Genomic DNA, 22262 nt, shown 5'->3' on the forward strand with positions numbered 1-22262 from the left:
ACCAGTGTGAGGGACAGCCTGTGGTTAATAATTTTCAGAGGAGTTTATTTTTCTTAAGTAGGTTCCACGCCCAGTGTGGGACTTGAACTCATGACCCCAAGATCAAGAGTCGCACGCTCTGCTGACTCAGCCAGCCCGGAGCCCCCAAAGGAATATTTTTAACCCACCAAAGGCCAAACCCACCAGTTTTGGTGCACCCTTACCAAGAGTGCAGCCTTTGGATTCCATTTTCATGTATCTTACTAAAATCCTCGCTTTGGAGGGGGCCCTAGGCTTTATCCCTTGTCACCCCATCTGTACAGCCACCAGAGTGGAAACTCAGCATCACCAGGGGTTGGCCAAATTCCTCGGGACAAAAGTCAGCCTTCACAGTTGCTTGCCTCTTAGAGCTCCTGTTCCTGTTTGTGTGTCATTTTTCATCAGCTTAGAGATACACTTTAAAAGATTATTATATTTCATCCAGCATTTAAGCTGTTTTCACGGGAGGTTTGTCCACTAGCGTGTCTAGCTCACTACACTGCTCGGATTGCTACCCGGTCTCATCTCCCACCGTCTCCTCCTCCACAATTTCTGCTTTAGCAACACGGTGGTATCTCCGAACTCACGGTAATCATCCTTGCCTCAGTGCCTTTTCTCACGATGCTCCCTCCATCTGGAGTCTCCTTTCTCTTCCATTCTGTTGCCCTAAACTGGGTTCACCTCTTGGTGTTGAGCCCAACGACACGGCCAAGGCAAAGAATAGGAAAAGGAAGGGTTTTACCTGCCACAGGAGAAGGAGGACACCAGGGACCTTTCCCAAAGCAGTGTCTCCTCAACCAACAAAATCGCGGAGCTCTTCAGCTAAGGAATCCATGAAAGGGTTTGTGTAATGGGGAATACAGCATGGCATTGGGGCAAAAGTCATCTGATGGTGACTGAGTCCAGGTCAAAATCTCAAGAACCTGCAAGGGTCAGCATCATCGATTCTCCGGCTCCGGTGGGTCCGGTATCTCAGTGTTCAGAGGGGTTTAGATCCTGCGGAGAGAACTCAGAATGTGCATCAGGTCAGTCCTCACTTCCGAATATGGTGAGGCTAGGTCCTGACCTGGAGGCGGCTGTTTGTTCTTACATACTTTCACAAGATGGCTGAGGACCCAAAGTGCCTTTTCTTCTGTCGAGAAAGCTGTGTTCGTCTTTCTTTTTCTGGGGGCCCCCTTTTCTGTGGATAGTTCCTCCCCACTTCACCTGTATAACTCCTACCTGTCTGTCAAAATGCAAGCGGTATCATCTCCAGGAAGCCCTCCATGATGCCCTCCCCACAGCTGGGTTAAGGCTTTCTCCTCTGCTCTTGCAGCATAGCTCAGAACACCTATGACAGCATGCTGTAGATTTCTAGTCACTTGCTTATTTCCCTCATTATAGCGAGGATGTTTTAAGGACAGAGATGATGTCTTTTCATCTTTGCTTGCCTGGCACCCAAAGCCTGGCCCAGAGCTGGTACCCAAGGTCTTTGCAGAAGAAGGTGTTTGCCGCAGAAATGAGTCTTATTCTTACCCTGGCCTCTCTTGCCTCCCTCCCTGCCCCATGCTGTTACAGCAGCAATAGAAAACTAATACGCCCACTAGAAAAGGCGAAACAAAGCAAAAATACTAATAATAAGTGTGCATTGAAAAGACTGGAAGGAGCTTCAACAAAATGAAGACAAATTACAGCTGGTTAGTGGATCTCACTGTTCATTTCCAAATAATTTCCTTTTTCCATGTTTCTGAATTTTCCAACATCTTTCTTATATCACTTCTATAAGGTGGAAGATCATAAGCTTTCATTTTGTCTCTAAGAGATCCTACCCACCCTTCAAAGTCCAGATCAACCACCGGCTCCCTCAGGGAGCTTTCCAGACAGCTTTGTCTTGGCCAGGGGCCTTCTCTCTGCTCCCGCGTCCTTAACACGGCAACTGGATTCTAAACGCCTCAGAAGCAGCGTCCACGTTGTTCTCCCCAAAGTCCAGCGGGCCCCAGCTAGTGTGAGTTGAACATTCGTGAGCTGGATTCAGGAACAGTCAGTCATTCTTCCTAGCTGGGGAACCTCAAGGCTGCATTTCCCCCACATTCTGATGAGCTCCCCTGGGGAAGGAGGGGAGGAGGGGCAGCCTCAGGGAAAGCTGGAGGGGACCTCTCAGGGCCAGTGGGCGGAGCCTCCTTCCAAAAGACACCTGCTCCCCATCTGAAATGTTGCTGCTTCCTAACACCCTCTTGTTTCGGGTCTGCAATGTATCAAAGTGACCCAGGTAACAAAGGCTGGGGTTCACACCTTAGTGAGCCTTTTGTCCTTTGGAGTGGTGTAGTGGGAGAAGTCACACGGCTGAGGGAGGCGGTGCTAAAACAGACAGCCCAGGTGTTAGGGATAGTTGGAACTTCCCCCAGCCATTTCTCAATACCAGCTTCCAGAATCACCCTCCAAAATGCAAAGCCAAGCAAGTCTCTCCTGCTTTCCTATAGGTGAAGGTTCCCCACCCTGTGCAGGTTGGGGCCAAGCTCTTTATCAGGGTGACCCAGGCCTCTCACCCCCCAGGCCCATCTCCCTGAGCACCCCCACTCCCACCTGGTGATCCAGTCACATTGCACTGCCCGTGTCCCCAAGCAATGCCTCTCCCACACGACTTTGCGCACTCCCCTTTGTCTGGAACATCCTCCCCTAGTTCCTGTCCCCATGATTCTCCAGGTCAGCTCAGGCCATGCCTCTTCTGAAGGCCACCTGTCCCACCCAGGAGACTGGCTTCCTCCTCTGTGCTCCGAATCCCCCCCGTGCCTCCCTGACCCATCTTGCTCCCCTTGGGGGCCCTGCCATTGGCGCTTGCCGGGTCTGACATCCTTACAGGCTTGAACACCCCTCCTTCAGCACCAGCCCTAGAATGGCTGCTCTACATACGAGATGCTAGAGCCTCCTGAGACCCCTTGGTTTCTTCTCTCCTACAATATGTCACAGGGGTTCCCCAGAGCCTGGCACAGTGCCGCACACAGAGCGGGGCTCAGCAACCAATTGGTTATCTGTCTCGTGTGAAGTGTCATAGGGGGGTCCTTTGCAGCCTGGTATCCATTTCAGAGCTGTTCCGCCTACCAGAAAGCCACAGCTGGATAAGGTCCCTCTTCCTCCGAGATGCAGCCTGCAGAAACCTCAGAGCCAAGAGAGGTAGGGAAGCTCAGAGCGCACTGGCATCTTTCCCAAGAATGACGAGCAACACACAGTGTGCTGGCTGGAAAGACCCTTCTCGCTTTGTGGTTGGGCAGGAAATGATGCTCTCACCTTCATCTTTGGTCCCAAGCCCCAGGCCTCCGTGTCCAGGGTCCTCCTGGGTAGCTCCTCAGCGATGACCCACGACCCCCATGACCCCACGAGATCTGAACCAAACTCCCTCCCGACATGCTCCACACCATCCAGAGTCCCTCCATCGTCCCACCTGGGCATCATTCATCATTCTAGATAGTCTTAACAGGCACACACACACGCACACACACACACGCACACGTGCGTGTGCTTCTGAATCAGTCAATCTATCAGTGGCCCTGATAGATTTCTCTGTGAGCCTCTGTAAACCAAAGTCCCTGTGTACCTTACAGGTGATTCTTGGACTCATTTAAATTCCAGGGTCCCTGATGTAGGGACAGTCTCTAACTTACTTCCCACGCCAGGGGCCCCCAGGACACCCTCAGAGCGAGGTGGTGACTCAGCCCCTTCCCTGTGGACTCACTGCCCCAGGAGTGGCTTGTGTAACCTAGGCCAGCACGCCAAGCCTATCAGCTTCAATCTCAGGTAGATAATCTGTCAACCACAATCTGGGATGGAAGGAAAGTTCATATGCCTCGGGCACATCTAATTTGTCCTTGTCATCAACCCTTGCCTGACCTTGGTGACTTCCTGGGGCAGGGCAGAATACGGAAAAGAACGATCCAGCTGCCACCTTTTGCACAGGGAAAGACTCCTGCTCCGATCTCCAGGAAAGCAAGGTCGAGTGGGCAGTATCCCGACTCCCAGGCAGGAACAGAAAGGCAAGGGACGGGGGCTTGGTCCAACCTTTTCTGGCCTCTTGAAGGGCTCAAAGTTTGTGGTGGCGGTGTTAGGACTTTCTGCTGGATTCGTTAAGATCCTGGGAGGGTGTGGAAAGAGGAGGAGGGGAGGGAGGGAGGAGGAGCCTCAGGGGCGGTCTCTGCACCTAGACGTTCCTGACCTGCGGGAGCTGGAGTGTCTCCGTGGAGAAGTGGATGCCGCATGGGGCTCCTGCCTCCCCCGGGGATCCTAGCTACAGGGAGCCTCCGGGGACTCTGGGCCTGAGGAGCTGGGAGGCATCCCACAGAGAGGATCATCATGGCGTGTAAGAAGTGGTGCTCCAGCCGGCAGACCAAGTGGGCCCTCGTCGGCGGTGCCAGTGTGGTTCTGGTTTTCGCCTTTGGGATGGTCCTGAGCTTCGTGCTGCAGCAACGCACCCGGCCAGGTAGGGGCCTCCCTGTCGTGCCACCTGCTTGGCTTCCCCGTCGCCCACTCTGACAGCCTCCTCTCCCATCCCACGTCCCCCACTGAGACTCTGTCCCCAGCAGAAGGCCCCATCAACTTTCCCCTCGTCCTCCACCAGGCTCCCGTTGCCCACCCGACCCAGACCTCCCTCCTGGGCCCCTGAATGGGCCTTCTCGTTTGAAGATGATGTGGGCATCTCAGACTCAGAAGACAGAGCTCACTTCGTATTCCCCCCACGCCCATTTCCCCTTCCCTTCCCGCGGAAACTGGGGGGCAGCCTCCACTCCCGCTTCTGCCTCGTGTCTGTAGCCACAGCACCTGGCTTCTACCCTGCGCCCCCTCTACCCTCCCTGCCCACCGGGCACCCCGGCCTCCGGGGTCCTTGACCCCTGCCTCGGCTTGCCTGCAGACGGCCTCTGTCTGCAGCCTGCTCTCTCCAGCCAGCGCTCACTCTGTAGCCCGTGAGATCTTGCTAAATACAAACCCCCTTGCTGCCCTCAGCACACAGCCAACCCCTTTGCTGGCGTTCATGGCCGTTCACAACCTGATCACAATGCCCCTTTCCAATGCTGCCCACACCATGTCCCCCGCAAGCCAGTGGTTATTCCTCTAGGTGACCACCCTCTTTCCTCGGGGCCAGCCTTTGCCCAGGAGCCCACACATTTCTCTCGAGCACAGCGCTGATGGCCCCGGGACCCCCTGTCTCGCTGTCAGATGGAGAGCTGGACACACCCTGGGAGCCCAGGGAGGGTCAGTGGGAGGAACGGACAGGAGTCTTGGGCAGAGGCGAGAACCGATGCTAACGGACCCCTTGGGCTTCATGCCAGGCTGTGAGCAGGAAGCAGCCTGCCGCCCAGACGCAGACATGCTGGACTACCTTCAGAGCCTCGGCCAGATCAGCCAACGAGATGGCCTGCTGGTCACCTGGTACCACGCTGCCAACAGCCAGAAGGAGATGGGGGCTGCCCTAAGCAGTAAGTCTGGCTGCCAGGACTGGGGCAGGCCAGGGCGGGGGTGGAGGAGGTGGGGGGAGAGCAGAGGTGGGGATGAGACAGCACCACCTACGAGGCGGCATTGTGGTGAGAACCAGATGTGTGATTCCAAAGTCATCATGTCCTGCCCTCCGTCCCAGCTGCCCCCTCCACCACCTGCCAGCTGACAGCTGTCCCTGCCTAGCCTGTGGAAACCAGAAGATATGTGAGTTTGAGGCTCAGTGCTATCAAAAAGAAGCTGTGAAAACCTGAGCAAATTGTGTAATGCCCCTGAGTCTCCAGTTCAGGCTGATTATGGCAACCAGTCAGCGGCCCTGGGGTAGCAGACAAGCGATCCGACCCCACTATAGCAGGACTTTGGCCAAGAAGAAAGTCAATAACTCCAACCAGGCAGTGCCCAATAGCAAGCAGCAGGGAGAGGTACCCCTTAGCATAGCTTCGGGGGTCCGGAGAGAACCCCAGGCCCAGTTTTCTCCCGGAGGGTCCTGCCAGAGCCCCGGAGTAGGCTTCTAGGAGAAGGGTGGTGCCACAGCTGGGGTGGGGACCGAGTGGGACCCAGGGGCAAGGTTAGGCTGGTGAAATCATCTTGGACATGACTTCCATGTGGAGAGGAGGGGCCAGAGCCAAGATCTGGGAGGCAGACGGAACCAGGTTCAAGTCTTACCTCGGCCCCCTACTGGCAGAGTGATTTGGGACAGGTGACGTCACCTGTCCGCAGTTCACTTTTTCCCTCTGCAGAATACGGATTGGTAGAATTTCCGTCTCATTTGTCATCCGAACCAGGGCACTTCCGATAGCGAAAGAAATCACTACCGAAAATTATGCGGAGACAACATGGGGCACCTGGGTGGCACAGCCAGTTAAGCGTCGGACTCTTGATCTCAGCTCAGGTCCCGATTTCACGGTTTGTGAGTCTGAGCCCCACATCAGGCTCTGCACTCATGGCACGGAGCCGCTTGGGGTTCCGTCTCTCCTTCTCTCTGCCTCTCCCCCCCACTTGTGCACACACACACACACACACACTCTCTCTCTCTCTCTCTCAAAATAAATAATAAAAATAAGCAAGGACGAAAAAGGAAATTGTGCGGAGACAACAGAAACACACCCGACTATCTCAGGCAAAGGGGGAGGTACGGTCACTCTAGTTCCGTGAGCTCCTCCACGTGAGTAATGATTAACACGCGGTGAATGCCTAACCAAGGCTATCTCCATTAAATAATAATTCTTGTGAGTGAGGAAAAGGAGGCCCAGAGAAGTCCAGTAACCTGCCAGAGTTGACAGACTGCAAACAGGAGCGCTGGGACCAGTAGGCCGCAATCTGGGTCCAGAGCCTGCCCGCTCGGCCGGGGTGCTGTCCTGCCTGGCTGTGCTGTGTAGAGCCTCCTGGCGCGTGGGGTGGAATGGGGGGAGGCCTCGGGAGCTTCCTGTCCCCTCAGGAGACAGCCCTCCCTCCCTCCTCACTTGTCCCTTCCTCATACCCCGCCCGAACACGGCGGCCCCCCAGATTCAGCATCTCGAGGGCAAGACAAGACAGAAGGCTTTTTTGAGGAAGAAGCTGGGTCTAGGTGGCAATCCCAAGGAGGCAGGTTAGGTCCAGAATGTACTTTCTGCCGGTCTTCAGTCCAACTCACTGAGTGTGCGGCTGGGCCCTTGCTCTCTGGGTCGATCTCCAGGGGAAGGTTGAGAAATGAGTAAGATGTGACCTTGTCTCCAACGGGCTCACAGCGCCTTAAGGGAGGCAGCATCAGAAGGTCACCAGGGCTCAGAGATGGCTTTTGATGCACCCTGCCTCCCCGAGCCTGGCACCGGCCCCCACTGGATGGGGAAGGAGACAGCTACGCATCCATTCTCATGAGCTACCCTCTTACCTGCACCCCCACCCGGTTCTGGGCTGGCTTCTCTGGGCCTCACCGGGGCCCAAGCCTTTTGGACCCCTCTCTCTGCGTCTTTTTTATTTTTTTTTTATTTTATTTTTTTAACGTTTATTTTTGAGACAGAGAGAGACAGAGCATGAACGGGGGAGGGTCAGAGAGAGGGAGACACAGAATCGGAAACAGGCTCCAGGCTCTGAGCTGTCAGCACAGAGCCCGATGAGGGGCTCGAACTCACGGACCGCGAGATCGTGACCTGAGCCGAAGTCGGACGCTTAACCGACTGAGCCACCCAGGCGCCCCTCTGCGTTTTTTTAAAAAAAATTTTTAATGCTTATTTTTGAGAGAGAGACAGAGCGTGCGCAGGGGAGGAGCAGAGAGAGAGGGAGACACAGGATCTGAAGCAGGCTCCAGGCTCTGAGCTGTCAGCACGGAGCCCAACGCGGGGCTCACAAACCACAAGATCATGACCTGAGCTGAAGTAGGACATGTAACCGACTGAGCCACCCAGGCGCCCCCCTGCCCCGCCCCCCTCTCTGCATCTTAACCAAAAGTTAAGATGAGAAAGAAATTTGTGCTCATCAAAATGAAGGCCGCCTTCATAAAGCCCTTTACAGTGTAACAACGTGCTTTAACACCTATGTCCTATTTTCATGGCCTGGGGAGGCTCATCCCCACCTCGCCAACAGGGAGTCCCACACTCTAGAAGTAGGATCTATAACAGGATGAAATGCGATGATGTGAAACGCCCAGCTGGCTGCCAGGGACAGCCTGGCACTCACCTTCCTTCCCCTCCTGGAAATCCAGGCACCTAGATTCTAGAGAAATCTGCAAAAATCCTGACTTTGGCCAAGCTGTTTCTTTAACCTTTCTGGACCTGGGTTTATCGATCTTGACTTTTCTATCATTAATTCACTCCGTTGTTCATCATTCAACAACCATTTGTGAAGCTCTTTGTTGTTGTTGTTTTTTGTGTTTTTTTGTTTTTTTTGTTTTTTTTTTTTGTTTTTTTTTGTTTTTGAGGCCTGATACCAACTAGGCATCAGAAATTCAAGTGATGTTCAATTCAGACCTGGACCCTGCTCCCTGGTGCCTACAATCAGGAAGGTTGATGCTAAGTGAGCAATTACATGGGGCCAGGCACTCAAAAAAGTAGCACAGAAGCAGGTGACTAAGTCAGACTGGGCATGGGGTTCAGGCACGGCCTCCCTGAGGAAGCGATATTTTAAGCCAACACTAACACATGAGCAGAAGGTGGCCTAGTAAAGCTGCAGAGGAAAGAGTGTTGCCAAGGCAACAACCATGAGCAAGAGCCCAGAGATGGGAGCACACAACAAATTCGAGCCTTAGCACTACTCAAAGTGTGGTCCATGGACCAAGGGCATGGGCATGGCTAGGGAGCTGGTTAGATATGCAGTATCTCAGTCCCACCCCTGATCCCACTGCTCAGAACTTGAATTTTTTTTAATATATTTTTTAAATGTTTATTTCTTTAGTCTGAGAGACAGAGAGCACACGCACAGAGAAGGGGCAGAGAGAGAATCTCAAGCAGGCTCCACGCTGTCAGTGAAGAGCCCCATGTGGGGCTCGATCTCACATACTACGGGACCATGATCTGAGCTGAAATCAAGAGTCAGATGCCTAACAGACGGAGCCACCCAGGCTCTCCCAGAACTTGAATTTTAAGAGTGCCTGCGTGATTTGTGTGCACGTTAATGTTGCAGAAGCTGGAGGGGCTGGAACCTAGAGATCAGGGAGAGGGGGACTCAAGGTGAGCTTGGAAATTTTGTCAGGGCCTAAGCCTGGCCATGCAGGACCACAAGGGCTATGGTAAGGAGTTTGGATTTGATCCTAAGGGCAACGGGTGGGGCTGTTGTTTGGTTGTTTTTTATAGGAAGTGACGTGATCAGGTACGTACACATTTAGAACACTCACTCTGGTTGCTGTGTGTAGAGAATGCACTTCAAGGGGAGACAGGCTAGAGGTGAGAGGTCAGGAGGTTGTGAGTGCAAACCAGGAGAAAGGGCTCCTGCTGATGCCAAGTGTCTGTTATGCTGCAGAGCTGAGCGTGACCCCTCCCTCCCTCCACTGCACACCCCAAATGCCGAGTGACCCTGGCAGGGTCTTCCCGGTTTGCTTCCGTTGGGAAGGCCTTAACTCTCTCCTAGGTTGAACTCTGGAGGAGAGGGTTTTAAAAATTGAAATTGAAAACTGAAAAGAACAATGCTCTGTGCTGTTAAGGGTGCAAGGAGATGGGCAAGCTTACGTACCTCAGGTGGGAATATGAATCAGAACAACTTTTCTAGACGGTGATGTGATAATATGGACTTAGTTTTTTTTAATGTTGACTTATTTACTTTTTAAATTTTTTTTAATGTTTTTATTTTTGAGACAGAGACAGAGCATGAGCAGGGGAGGGGCAGAGAGGGGGGGACACAGAATCCGAAGCAGGCTCCAGGCTCTGAGCTGTCAGCACGGAGCCCGACGCGGGGCTCGAACTCACGGACTGTGAGATCATGACCTGAGCTGAAGTCGGACGCTTAACTGACTGAGCCACCCAGGTGCCCCTACTTATGTACTTTCTGAGAGAGAGAGAGAGCATGAGTAGGGAAGGGGCAGAGAGAGAGAGGGAGAGAGAAAATCCCAAGCAGGCTCCTCACCAACAGCATGGAGCCCGATGCGGGGTTCAATGCCACAAACCACGAGATCATGACCTGAGCCAAAATCAAAAGTTGGATGCTTAACCAACTGAGCCACCCAGGCACCCCAATAATTTACACTTAAAAAATGACCCTTCATGGCCCTACCTCAAGTTCCACAAGTAGGGATTAGAAATAATTCAAAAGTCAGGATAAAAATAGGCACCATTTGTTAGTAGCAAAGAATTAAAAACTACCAAAATGTCTCAGGAATAAGAGGTGGTTAACTAAATCGTGGTGAGCACCCACAACCAGAGTTTTTGTAGCCATTTTTCTTTTTTAATAAGACATGGAAGGTTGTGAAGATGCCATAATACTGACAGAAAAAGATCAAAGATTGCAAATGTAGTGTGGTCTCAATTGTATAAAAACCATATGGAGGCAAAAATGGAAGAAAATACATCCGAACGTGAACTGTGATGGAAATGTGGATGGATTTTTTCTTCCTGCTTTTCTGTATTTTCCAAATGTTCTTTGATAAATGCATGATGCTTTGGTGATGGGAAAAAAAAATTTTTTTAAGGAACTGATCGAGTTGTGCCTCTTGCCCAGGCAACGCCATGGTCCTGGAGGCAGACGTCACCGTAGAAGGACTCAACACGGTCAATGAGACAGGAGTCCCCGTCATGGCGCACCCCCCAGCCATCTACAGCGACAACACCCTGCAGCAGTGGCTGGAGGCTGTGCTGGCTTCTTCACAGAAGGGTGAGGACTCTCTCAGCCCCTCCCCAGCTCCCCAGCTCTCGGGTCCTCCCCTGGCTCCTTGTCTGAGCTTTCCGGCCCTAGTGGCCCAGAGAATTCCAGGTGAGGTGGGGAGTGGCAAAGTGCCAGACACGTTCAGGTTGTTCCCTCCTGAATCTTCCAAATTGGGTATAGCCTGTTCAGAGCCCAACTCTGCCCTTCCCTCCCAGGTCCCTTTGCCAATTGCCATCTGAATCTAGGCATCAAGGCATCCCCCTCACACCTCCCCCCACGTCCTTCACCCCTTCACCACGTGCCGTCCCCAAACTCAGCCGCTCTAGTCTTCCCTCCACCGCAGCCACCAGGCACATCTGAGTGAGATTTCCAAAATGCCCATTTTGTCATGCCACTCCCCTCTTTAGCCCTGCATGGCTCCCCACTGCCCTCTTTAGCCCTGCATGGCTCCCCACTGCCCTCGGGCAAAGCGTCATCTCCTTGGCCTGGCTTTCCACACCCCTCTCCCAGTTCCCAGCCTCGCCCCTGCAGTTCTCTTCATCGCCGGCCCCTGGCTGCCTGAGTGGACAGGCCTGTGTTCACAGGGGCCCTTCATCTACCTTGATTGCCCTCCTCTACTCAAACACCCCACCCTGCAGGCTAAGTGACTCCCCGCACAGGCTCAGGTGGCTCAGGACCCTCCAAGCCTGCCCTTTCCAAGAACCATGGTCTCCTTTCATCAGATGCTTGACAACCCCTACACCAGCCCAAGTCCAAGCCTCTGTTTCCTCCCCCTCTCCCCCAGGGGCGGGGGCAGAAGCTCATTCCCCGGAGGCAGGTCCTTCCTCTGGGTTAGCTCTGCCTGTTTGAAAGCCCTCTTTTCACCCAGCTGGAATCTGGTGCCTGGCTTCTCTCCTCCTCCCGCTCCCAGCCCCCAAACACACACACACACACACACACACACACACACACACACCATACCTGCTCTCGCTGCTCCAGGAAGTCAAGTCTGCCGGTTCCTTCTGCCCTGAGCACGAGAGGCCATTTCCCCAAGTTCTTGGCCCCCTCCCCACAGGCATCAAACTGGATTTCAAGAGCCTCAAGGCTGTGGGCCCCTCCCTGGCCCTCCTGCGGCGGCTCACAGAGGACGGGAGAGTCCGAAGACCTGTGTGGATCAATGCCGACATCCTGAGGGGCCCCAATGTGCCCATCTCAATCGAGGTCAATGCCACACAGTGAGTGTTCACCTCTCTGCCCCAGCTGCATCCAGCCCGCTTCCTTCAACATCTGGCACAGAAAGTGCTCAGGGCACATTTACTGAGTTTACCTCCAGACACACCCTGTCATCTGACCTCTGAGCCTTTGCACGTGCTGTTCTCTCTGCCTTTTCCCCCATTCCCCGATGAAGCTAGGCCCCGTCATGACCTCCTCCAAAAACGACCCTGACATCCCAGGCTGCTGAGAACCTTCCTCCACACTTCCCTCCTAACACAGCCCCGATTTCATTGGGCTGTCACTACCGATGACAGGTTTTTAGCCCCTACTACACTGTGGACTCCTGGAGGGCAGACAGGGCCCAGTCCTTTCTGTATCCCCAGTGACCAAGGCAGGGCTTGGCCTGCTAGAAAAAAGTCTAAAAGTGCTAACTCCTTCCCCAGCCCCCCTGAAATCCCGGCACTGCCACCAGCACCAGCTGCATAGTGCTCCACAGTTTATAGCGAAGGGCCACACAAAAGAAGAGAGTGTGTCCAATTTGACCTTTACACAGCAACATCAAGTTAGGAGTATCTCCCCCCATTTTGCAGAAGAGAAAGCTGACCAGTAATCAGGACTCAATTTGTTGAATGTTTATTATGTGCCCAGCCCCTGTTTCAAAAGGCACTTGAGTTATCAAGAGAATGAGGTAGGTGCTATTATTTTCATTTTATTAACAGAAGAACAATCTCGTTGAAGTTACACGACTGGCCTAACTCTAATGATTGCAAAGCAAAGATTCAATGCCAGGCCTTTCTGATTCTAACATCCATCTGTCCATCTGTCCAGCCAGCCAGCCAACAATCCATCCATCCAGTGTTTATTGTGATTCTCAAACTGAGATGCATTTGGAAAGCAGCAGTTGGGACAATGCAGTCAGTGGCCCCAAGATAAATATGGCTCATCTTCTTGGAGTGTCGATTTCACTCACTAGTTTAGGAAGGAGAGGGTCATGTTATTTCTCTATTAAAATTTCTATCAGGGCAAAGTTTAAATGAAATTTAAAAAATAAAATCTGAAGCTTCAGAGACTTACAGCTGGCAGAGTCCAAATTCCCACATCGGGGGCCCTGGCTTGTCTCCCCGGTCCAGATGGGGACACTTCAGAGGCCCTGCCCTCCCAAAAGGGACGCCATCTTTGAGAATCAAAGAGGTTGAGTGAGCTGCCCAAGGTTACAGAGTCAGGACCTGAGCCTGGAACCTAGAACCCCTGACTCCAAAGTCCGTGCCTTATTTATAGGACCTAAATAAGTCACTTATGTTCTTCAGGACTCTGCTTCTGTCCTTATATTCTATATTCACCAGGCCTTGTCACTTCCTAGCACGGTGACGGGATCCCAGGAGATGGGGAAGGGGACAGCAAGGCTCTCAAAGACCAGTGTCTCTGATTTCTCTGCAGGTTTCTGGCCTTGGTCCAGGAGAACTATCCTGAGGCCACCCTGTCTCCGGGTTGGACCACCCTCTATGTGCCCCTGTTCCCGAACAGAACATACACCAGAGCCATGGTGGAAAAGATGCAGGGACTGGTGGGAGCACTGCCACAGAAGGTCACCTTCCCCGTGCGGGCTGTCATGGTGCGGGCTGCCTGGCCCCACTTCAGCTGGCTGCTGGGCCAATCTCAGAGGTGAAAACTCCCAGGCCCCTGCCTTAGCCCCTGACCCACCAAACCCACGCCCAGGCATTGATGCCTCCAGACACTTAAACACATTTGTCTAATACCCGCTGGTGCTCACATCTTCTCCTACGGCCCTGGTTTTGCTTGTATGCCTCTGGTGACAGGCTGCTCACTACCATTTGAGGCAGCCAGTCCACTGGTGGATAACATCTACCTAATGAAAAGTCTTCTGCCCATGGGAGCCAGCTGTGCCCTGCACAGCCTGCACCTGCAGCTTCTGCCAGGATGGTCCTGCAGGAATTGAGGGACCCCCATCTGCACTCCTGCAGTCCGCTCCTAGCTGCCCAGCCCCACCTTCCTCAGCCACTTCCCACAGGAGTCTCAAGGCTGTCTCCTTCCCCCTCCACACCTAACTTCGCCCCCACGGCCCTGTATCCACCCCTTTCTGTCCTTGTCCCTTCCCTAAGACAGGACCAGAAATACACATTCCCAGTGAGGAGGCAGGGCGGGCCATCCCCTCCGTCCTTCTCAGTCTCTGCTTTTGCTCTCCATTCGTGAAGCCCTGTGGCTCCTTCTGCCCCTAGGAGGTAGTTCTCAGGGAGGAGGGGCTGGTGGGAAGCTGGAGGCCAGATGCTCTATTCCTGCCTAGCTAGGGTCCAGTTCTGAGCACAGGAGTGGGGTTGAGGACCTTGCTGGGCCCAGGCAGGTGCTGAGCTGGCTCTCTGGGCCCCAGGTACAGCCTGACGCTGTGGCAGGGCGCCTCGGACCCCGTGTCAGTGGACGATCTCCTCTATGTCCGAGACAACAGTGCCTCTCACCAAGTCTACTATGACCTCTTCGAGCCTGTCCTGTCGCAGTTCAAGCAGCTGGCCGGTAGGGAAGGGTGTGGGCGGGCAGGAAGGGGCGGGGGGGGGGGGCTGGATTCTGCACAGAGCAGCATTTGGTGGACACTGGAGCAGAGCTGGAGGGGCGAGGCATCGGAAGAGGAAAATTCTGGGTCTAACGGGGTCAAGGAATCCTTTCAAGCACCTATCGTGTGCCAGACCCCGGTATGGTATGCTGGGCAAGCCTCATATCCAGGAAGCTGTGATTCTGTTTTACGGATAGGGAAACTGAGGTTCAGAGCAGTTAAGTAATCTACACAGTCATTTGCTTGTACATAGCACAGCTTAGATTGGAACCCAGCAAATTCCAAACCCCATGTACTTTTCCCTTACAGCATAGTTCCTCAGAGACTGCCCCCCCCCCCACTGTGCCCACTAATCAGTGGCCCAGATGCTACCTGTTCCCTTGTCCAGACCCCTCATTTCCTTGACCCTGAACCTAGGAAAGCCTGCAGTTAAGCCATCCCAAAGGGAACCCATCGGGTTCTCAACATTCCTGCACATGCGCCATCTAGGGGAGGGGAGGGGGAATTCCAGCTTGGGGCTCCATCAGGTTCCCAACCCAGCAACTCTGCTCGTTGGCTGTGGGACCTTGGGTAAGTCTCTTATAATCTCCAGTGGACTCCACTGGAGCAAGCAAGCCTGGCGGGTTGCTGTGAGGCTTAGAATGCACGTAGACACAGTGCACAGAAGGCACTCCGTGAATGGTGGCCGCTTCACCTTGGCAATTGGGGGTCCCACAGCGAATGCCACGCGGAAGCGAATTTACTACACGGGAGGCAGCCTGATCCCTCTTCTCCAGCCCCCCGGGGGAGACGGTCTGAGCGTGGAGTGGCTGGTTCCTGACATCCAGGGCAACGGGAGAACAGCAATGGTTAGCCTCCCAGGTAAGGTCTGCCTTTAGCCCTTGTGCTCCCAGATTAACTGCGGGGGGTTCCTGTGCTTGGGGTAGGAACCTAGGGCCTCTGTTACCGTGGCAACGGGCTGGATGCCACGGTGGGGGAGTACAGGGCTACCAAGAGCACGGGACTCCTAGCCTTCAGTGCCCTTGAGCCCTGACCTATATCTGCTACAGGAGAGGCAGGCACAGGCCCCAGGGCTCAAAGGCCAAGAGCTGAGCTAGCAGCTGATCACGTCATCCTTATGAGCCCCGGGCACATTTATAAAGCAACCCTTCCACCCGGAGCCTGGACCAATCAACAGATCTCAGCAGATGGGGCACCAGCTTCTCCTTTACCACCCCTTTCACAAGGGCCTCTGACACCCCACCCTAACCCCAACTCCTGACACCGTTGTCTGCACTGCCTCTTCCAGACAGAGAAGGCATGATCCTGCTGAACGTTAGCCTCCAGGAGCCTGCGGCCAAGGAGCCGGTGCCCATCGTACGTGCCCCGGGAGGCCCCGCCCTGACACTGGAGTCCTGCCTGCTGCAGCTCGCTGGGCGTCCTGGACACTGGGGTGTCCATCTGCACATAGCAGAGCCCTCAGCCCTCCGGCCAGCCCTGGCCATGCTGGCCCATCTCTCCACACTCGGCCACCTGCCTCGGCCTGTGTGGATCGGGGCCACAGTCTCCCATGGCAGTTTTGCAGTCCCTGGCCACCTGGACGGCCAGGAGTTGCTTACGGCTGTGGCTGAGATCTTCCCCCATGTGACAGTGGCACCGGGTTGGCCCGTGGAGGCGCTGGGCAGCGGCTACAGGGAACAGCTGCTTGAAGATATGCTGGAGCTGTGCCGGGCTCTCTGGCAGCCTGTGTCCTTCCAGCTGCATGCAGGACTGCTGGGCCAGAACACGGCTGGAGTCGTGGCCAGGCTGCTGGCCGCCTCCCCCAGGGCCACTGTCACGGTGGAGCACAGCCCTTTGGGGGGCAACTATGCATCCGTGCGGGCAGCGCTGCTGGCGGCCAGGGCTATGGACAAGACCCGAATCTACTACAGGCTGTCCCGGAGCTACCGTGAAGACTTGCTGGCGGACGTTGGCAGGAACTGAGCGCCCAGTGGTGCTGGGCAGGTGGACCCCTGGGTGAAGGCTTCCCCCGGGGGGGTGGGGGGAGGCGTGGGAAGGAATAAATGCCCCTGCCTTCCTGAATGCACTGCACGTGTGTCCCGTCCCTGGGGACCGGATGGAGTGGGCGTGGGCAGGAGGTGGCCACTGAGGGTTGCCTAGAGGGTCTGGAGGCTGGGGGCCAGATCGCTCCGGTTGTCCAAGAGGAACTGCTCACAAGCCTTGACGGTGGTGTAGAACTCAGAAGAGAGACCAGCCACGTTGGTGGTCACGTAGTTGAGAAAGCCCGGGGTAGCCTGGTTGTAGTAGGACACCTGCAGGACAGGAAGCCACACTCAGGGAGGCTGGGCGGGGGGCCGCGGGGAGCCAGGTGGGCATGAGGCGGGCAGGGAAGGCAGAAAACGCAAGCCAGCACCCCTGGGCCACAGAAGGTGACACACTGTGACTTCCTCCAGCAGGCTTCCCTGACCTCTGTTGTGGGGACTGACAAACAGGACACTGTCATCATGTGCCTCCTCTGGCAGATGAAGGAGGTTCCGGAGGACAGGGACTGGGTGTCCAGAGCCCAGCGTGGATAAACGGTGATACTCCAGGGTCGTAGAAACAAGTTAGAAATAAGCCCAGGGATCGTGCTGAGAAGCTCCTCCGGTTAAGGGTGTTAAGTTAGCGAACACCAGCCTACTCCCTGCCGGGGTGAGTCTTGGGGTCCTAAGGCAGCGGTGCCTCAAGGATGGGGAGCGGCAGTACCCCCGCCCTCGCTCGCTCTCAGCCTCCTCCCCCGCATTTTCAATTAGCACTGGCTGCCCTGCTGAGTTTTATGGGCCCTGAGAGCCGTATAAAGCCTTCCCAGACGAGAGAGGTATATAAGTAAATAAATAATGAGCTGAATTTTCGATCAGAACCCAGGCCTCTGCCCTCAGCATCCAGAGCTTTCTCCAAGACCCTGGAGTCTTGTCTCTGCACAGATTAGATCTTAATGAAGGCTTGTTTTCAGCCCCTGACACTCTTAGGTTGCCCCAAGCTAGAAGAGAGCCTGCTGGGGGGGTGGGGGGGGGCAGGTGGGGCCCAGGTATGGGACTGACTGAGCCTGCAGCACTGAGCTCTGGACACGCATGTGGCTTTGGGGGCACTGTTGGGGGGAGGGGGAACACCGGGCCTCACCTTGGTCAGCTGGTCCCCCTCTCGCCAGAAGCAGAAGCCTGAGCAGAGGGTCTCCCCGCGCCTGTATGCTGGTGTCTCGGGGTGCGTGGGCAGTGTAACGGACCTCAGCGCAATGACATAGGGGTCCCTGGAGCCGACAAAGGGCAGAGAGGGGCACACAAGGAGGTGAGGGCCTGCTCTTCCCAGCTCCGGCTCCAGAGCCCCCTCCATTCAGACATTCTCACCAGAGTCTAAGGCCCATAAACTCTTAAAGGCCCGAGGCCTGGCTCTGGACCAGGCTAGAGAGAGGAGGCACCTGTGGGTCAGCAGCCCTGAATCTGCCAGGAGCCAGCCTGGCTTTACTGTACATCTTCTGGAAAAGCCCCTCCACTGCAGCCACTCGAAGGAGTCACATACTTTGGGATTTCATGCTTCATTCTTCTGTGCTTGTCTCTAGCAGAAGTGATGCCGACTATCCTGACGCAGCGGGCAGGCAGCCTTCCACTTTTCAGCCAACATGGCGCCCTCAGGGGGTGAGGCCAAGGAGGTGGCCACATGAGCAAGGGCCTGTCCACGACCGGGGCGAGGCAGCCTCACCACCCCAGGGACACAGGCCACCCCACCTTAGAGCACAAGCGGCCAGAGGGGAGATGTGTCCCCTCGTCCTCCACTCTACCCACAGCAAGGCCACGGCAGCCCAGAAAAGCCAAGTGGTGCCTGAAGTCCGCAGCGGGCAGAAAGCAGAGCTCTGAGGCTAAGCTGACGCCCCCTCCCGGGTGGGGGTTAACAAGCCCCGCCCGCCTCCTACCTCAGCAGGCGGACACCCACCCGTTGTCGCACGGCTTCCGCCGAGAGGCCAGGATCACAAAGTCCTGGGGCTTGGCGTCACCGCCAAGGGCAGGGCTGATGACATGGTAGATGGCATCATCCTCATCCACCTGCTGCACTAGCTCCACGCTCCTGTAGGGAGGATCAGAGATCAGGGTTCAAGGGAGTCACACTGGCCCAGGCTTTCCCATGCCGCAGCCTTCTTGAGCAGATGTCTGGGGGACTTTACCACCTACATTGCTCAGCAGGGACCACAGGAGGGCGGAAAGGCCAGGCCAAGCTGCCCATGAACACACACACACACACACGCACGCACAGGAGCTCACACAGACGCGTCCACAGGCAAATGCACACGCATACAGACATGGGAACAAAGACATGCACACCTGTGAGCGTACACACATGCACAGACACACAGATACCCACCAGTGCACACACACACCACGGTGTCTGTACATGTCTGCAGGTGCACACGCCCGCACCGATGTGGGACAGTTTACTGGTTGTGAGCACCTGCCATGTGTCAGGCATTGCTCTAAGAGCTTTCCATGCACTGTGTCCTTGAATCCACAGCGACCCATGCAGGAGGTGCTCTCAGTATCCCTACACATGAGAGGCTGACTCAGAAAATAACCTGCCCACAGCCACAAAGCCATTCAGGCTGAGATGTGCTCGTACTGGCAGGTGCCAGAGTTCCGCCCCTTGGGCCCGGGCATGCTGCACATATGTGTCCAGGTACGCACGCAGAGGCTTACACCAACACACGTGCACACACACAAGGACATCCACACAGAAACACACACGACCATGCCCAAACCCGCCACTCTCTGCCCTGCTCTCTCACTCACCTTCAGAGGCCATCGGTGGGGTGGGAGGAAGCAGCTAGGGGTTCCCTTTCCCCTTGGGACACTCTCCCCACCAATCCCACCAAGGGTCAAGATCTGGCCTGGCCTTCAAGGCCCACGCCAGCCTGCCTCCTCCAAGAAGTCTTCCTATCGTAGGCCCAACACCCCCAACATCCACCACCAAATCACCTCCCGGCTTTGTAGAATGTCACTGCCAACAGGCCTGGGGTCACCTAGACCAAAGCTTTTTTTTTTTTTTTTTTAAACAGCAGCCTTTTTTCACACCAAAACCTTAAACAGAAAGCCTGTGTAGAAAGAGCCACAAGTAGGCCCACGCTGGTGACTTACATGGGAGTTGAAAGGGGAAGGCAATTGGTCAAAACTCAATTTGCCAAACCTACAGACCCTCCCTATGGAGATGCTCAGGAATACAGGCTCCTCATAAGCAGCCAATTGGAGAAATGATCAAAGAACTCCCCAAAGTAAGGTGTTGGCACAACAGAAAATGCCTTTAAAGGGATTTGAAAAAATACCAGTTTCAACTTTAACATTCTCATATTAAACACTGAAATTTTGGCTATTTTCCTAAGAACAGATTTCTCTTCCTTGGTTAAATTCAGGAAGAAAATATTCGCCTGAAGAATCAGTAAATTCAGGGAACAAATGTATTCACAGGAATAACATTTATATTCAGTAACTCACTACATTCAAAAATAACATATGCATGCACATATCCATAAGAAGAGCTGGCAAACTGGGTGAATTCATCAAATCGGCCATTCCTTTAGTTACCCTGAGTCTGGGAAGGGGCCCACCTGCCCCCTCAGCGTTCTACCCCCCACCCCAAGTGGTCCCTGAGCCTTCTTTGGGGACACAGGACCCCACAGAACACGGTTTGAAAATCACTGATCTATGCAGAGTGCAGGTGCGTGACCCACACTTCAAGTATCCATTTTAAGAAGAGGGAAACTGAGACCTAGAAAGGAAGTGACTTTGCCTGAGATCACACAGCCAGTTGGGCCAGAAATAGGATTTAAACCCAGGCCTCCAACTCCAATTCCAGGCTCAGTCCCTTCCCTGAGGGCTCAGCACGCCCTTGACTCTGACACCCACCCAACGCATGTCTGTAATTCCCGCCCGCCCGCCCCGACGACGCCCAGTAGGGGCCAAGCGTAATGGGGGATGGCTCAACAGAAGGACACCCCTGAAGGCCCACCTTCCCAACAGGCCTGAGAAAAGCACCCTGCCCCATTGGCACCTTGGCCCTCACCGGTAGTGCTTGTCCCACTCGGGCCTCCGAAGCAGGTCTGAGAGCAGCAGGAAGGCCTGGATTGTTTCCACCTGCACCAGCATCTCCATGTGGAAGGAGAGGAACTTGTCGTCCTCCAGGGTGTACAGGCGGACCTGCATGGGACAGAGGGCGGCCTCCTTCCTGCACCACCTCCCCAGCCTATGCTGGGGGCGGGGGGGGGCGGGGGTGCTGACTCCGATGCTGGAGGCCAGGGCTAGAAGCTCAAGGCTGCCACTGACTTGCTGTGTGACTGTAAAAAAGTGACTCAACCTCTCTGAACCTCAGTCCCATCCCCAAGAAAATGGGCTGTTGAGAGAATTCAGGACAGGTAGACAGGAGGGTATCCTACGAAACAATGACTGAGGCAACAATGGAGTAGATCCTTAGAGTCAGGTGCCCACTGAACCCCCTAATGTCACAGGTGGGGAAGTTACTCTCCCCAGGGCATGGGCAAAGCTCATGTTTTCCCTCAACCCATGCTTGTCCGCTGTCCCCATCCCTACAGGGAAGAAGGAGCAGAGAGAGGGAGGAAGCGGCAGGGCAGAGAGCAGCAGAGATGAGAGGTTGGGGGCAAGACAGTAGGCAGGCAGCAGAGGAAGATTTGTGGGTTCTCCACTCCAGGTCCTGTGGGAGCAGCGGTGTTTCTATAACTGGGTTGGTTGCACGGTCTCATCCAAATCCTTTTAACAAATCCCCTTATGACATGAGTGCTTTGAGGGAATTGCTTTTGCTTGCGATCAGTCGCCTCTGCTGGGTGGGTGGGGTCGGCTACCTGGTTGATCTCCGAGGACAGCACCCAGTTGTCCTTGGTCACGAGCATCTTCAGGGAGGAGACGTTGTTGTAGCTCAGGTACACCTGGAGAGAGCACACAGAGAAGCCTCACGCTCTCCCCTTGAGGGGCTCTGTGCTGAGGCCGTGCTGGACTGGGGGAAAGCACATCGAACTCTGAAGGCGGGTGGGTGCCGGGCGCTGGGCTTCGGGACAGGAGGCCCAGCCTTGGGCAGACTCACTGTGTGACCGTCTTCTCAGAGCCTCGGCTCCCTCAGCCAAACAGAGGGACAGGGGAAAGCCCTTTGCTAACTGTACCAGTCCTGAGGCACGACATAATATCCTGTCCCCTTCTGGACCACTTCCAAACCCACTCTGACGAGAAGGGAGAGTCAGGGTCCCCCCGCCCCCACCCTGGGCCTGAGAACTGTCCAATCAGAGCAGGACGTCTTCTTACCTGGTTGCTAGGGTCCCAGGGGACAGAGATGGGCATTTCTGTCTGTTTACAGGACACAATGTACTTCCTGGGAGAGGGGAAAAGACAACCATGGTCCCTTGGGAGCCCATGTCTTCCAGAAGACTTCACTCCCTGTGCTCAGCCCAGCAGGCTGGGAGGGACTCCTATCTGGCCAGGCAGACTAGCGAGCGGGACAACAGAAAAGAGCAGCTGGGACCATCCAGACTTGGTCACAAGTGGAGCTGGACCGGGCAGCGGGGAAGGGCGCCGGGTGCAGGCTCGGTGCCCCCACCCTTACTGAGCAGTCGGCTCTGCCTAAAGCAACTTCACCCTTGCGCCTCTGTGTCCTCCTCTGTACAGGGGACTGGGAGTCACATCTGCTTTACAGGGTCGCCATGAGGACAGTGGTAGGTGCTCCACAGATGCACCCTTTTCCCATTAACGCAGATGGT

General features: G+C 54.9%; 2 protein-coding genes across 8 annotated transcripts in view; one reads left to right on the forward strand and one right to left on the reverse strand.

Annotated features, from left to right (window-relative positions):
- The first annotated feature begins 11189 nt into the window (after window positions 1-11189).
- On the forward strand, window positions 11190-16465 carry FAM151A (family with sequence similarity 151 member A). The gene is made up of 6 exons (XM_047868882.1): window positions 11190-11316; window positions 11801-11960; window positions 13378-13602; window positions 14327-14466; window positions 15221-15364; window positions 15792-16465. Exons 1-6 carry the CDS (start codon window positions 11190-11192, stop codon window positions 16463-16465), a joined length of 1470 nt encoding a protein of 489 aa, XP_047724838.1.
- Window positions 12558-22262, reverse strand: part of ACOT11 (acyl-CoA thioesterase 11) — a 67527-nt gene continuing 57822 nt past the window's right edge. For 6 of the 7 annotated variants that reach the window (XM_047871369.1, XM_047871368.1, XM_047871367.1 and 3 more), the window contains 6 exons: window positions 21811-21877; window positions 21357-21440; window positions 20564-20697; window positions 18449-18580; window positions 17642-17768; window positions 12558-16794 (listed from right to left, as the gene is read on the reverse strand). In XM_047871369.1, coding sequence (XP_047727325.1) covers window positions 16639-16794; window positions 17642-17768; window positions 18449-18580; window positions 20564-20697; window positions 21357-21440; window positions 21811-21877 — 700 coding nt within the window. In that variant the 3' untranslated portion in view covers window positions 12558-16638. The remainder of the gene's footprint in view (window positions 16795-17641; window positions 17769-18448; window positions 18581-20563; window positions 20698-21356; window positions 21441-21810; window positions 21878-22262) is intronic. The other variant, XR_007154845.1, reaches the window with a different exon arrangement.

This window comes from Prionailurus viverrinus, chromosome C1, assembly GCF_022837055.1.
Source record: "Prionailurus viverrinus isolate Anna chromosome C1, UM_Priviv_1.0, whole genome shotgun sequence".
Taxonomy (NCBI): Eukaryota; Metazoa; Chordata; class Mammalia; order Carnivora; family Felidae; genus Prionailurus; species Prionailurus viverrinus.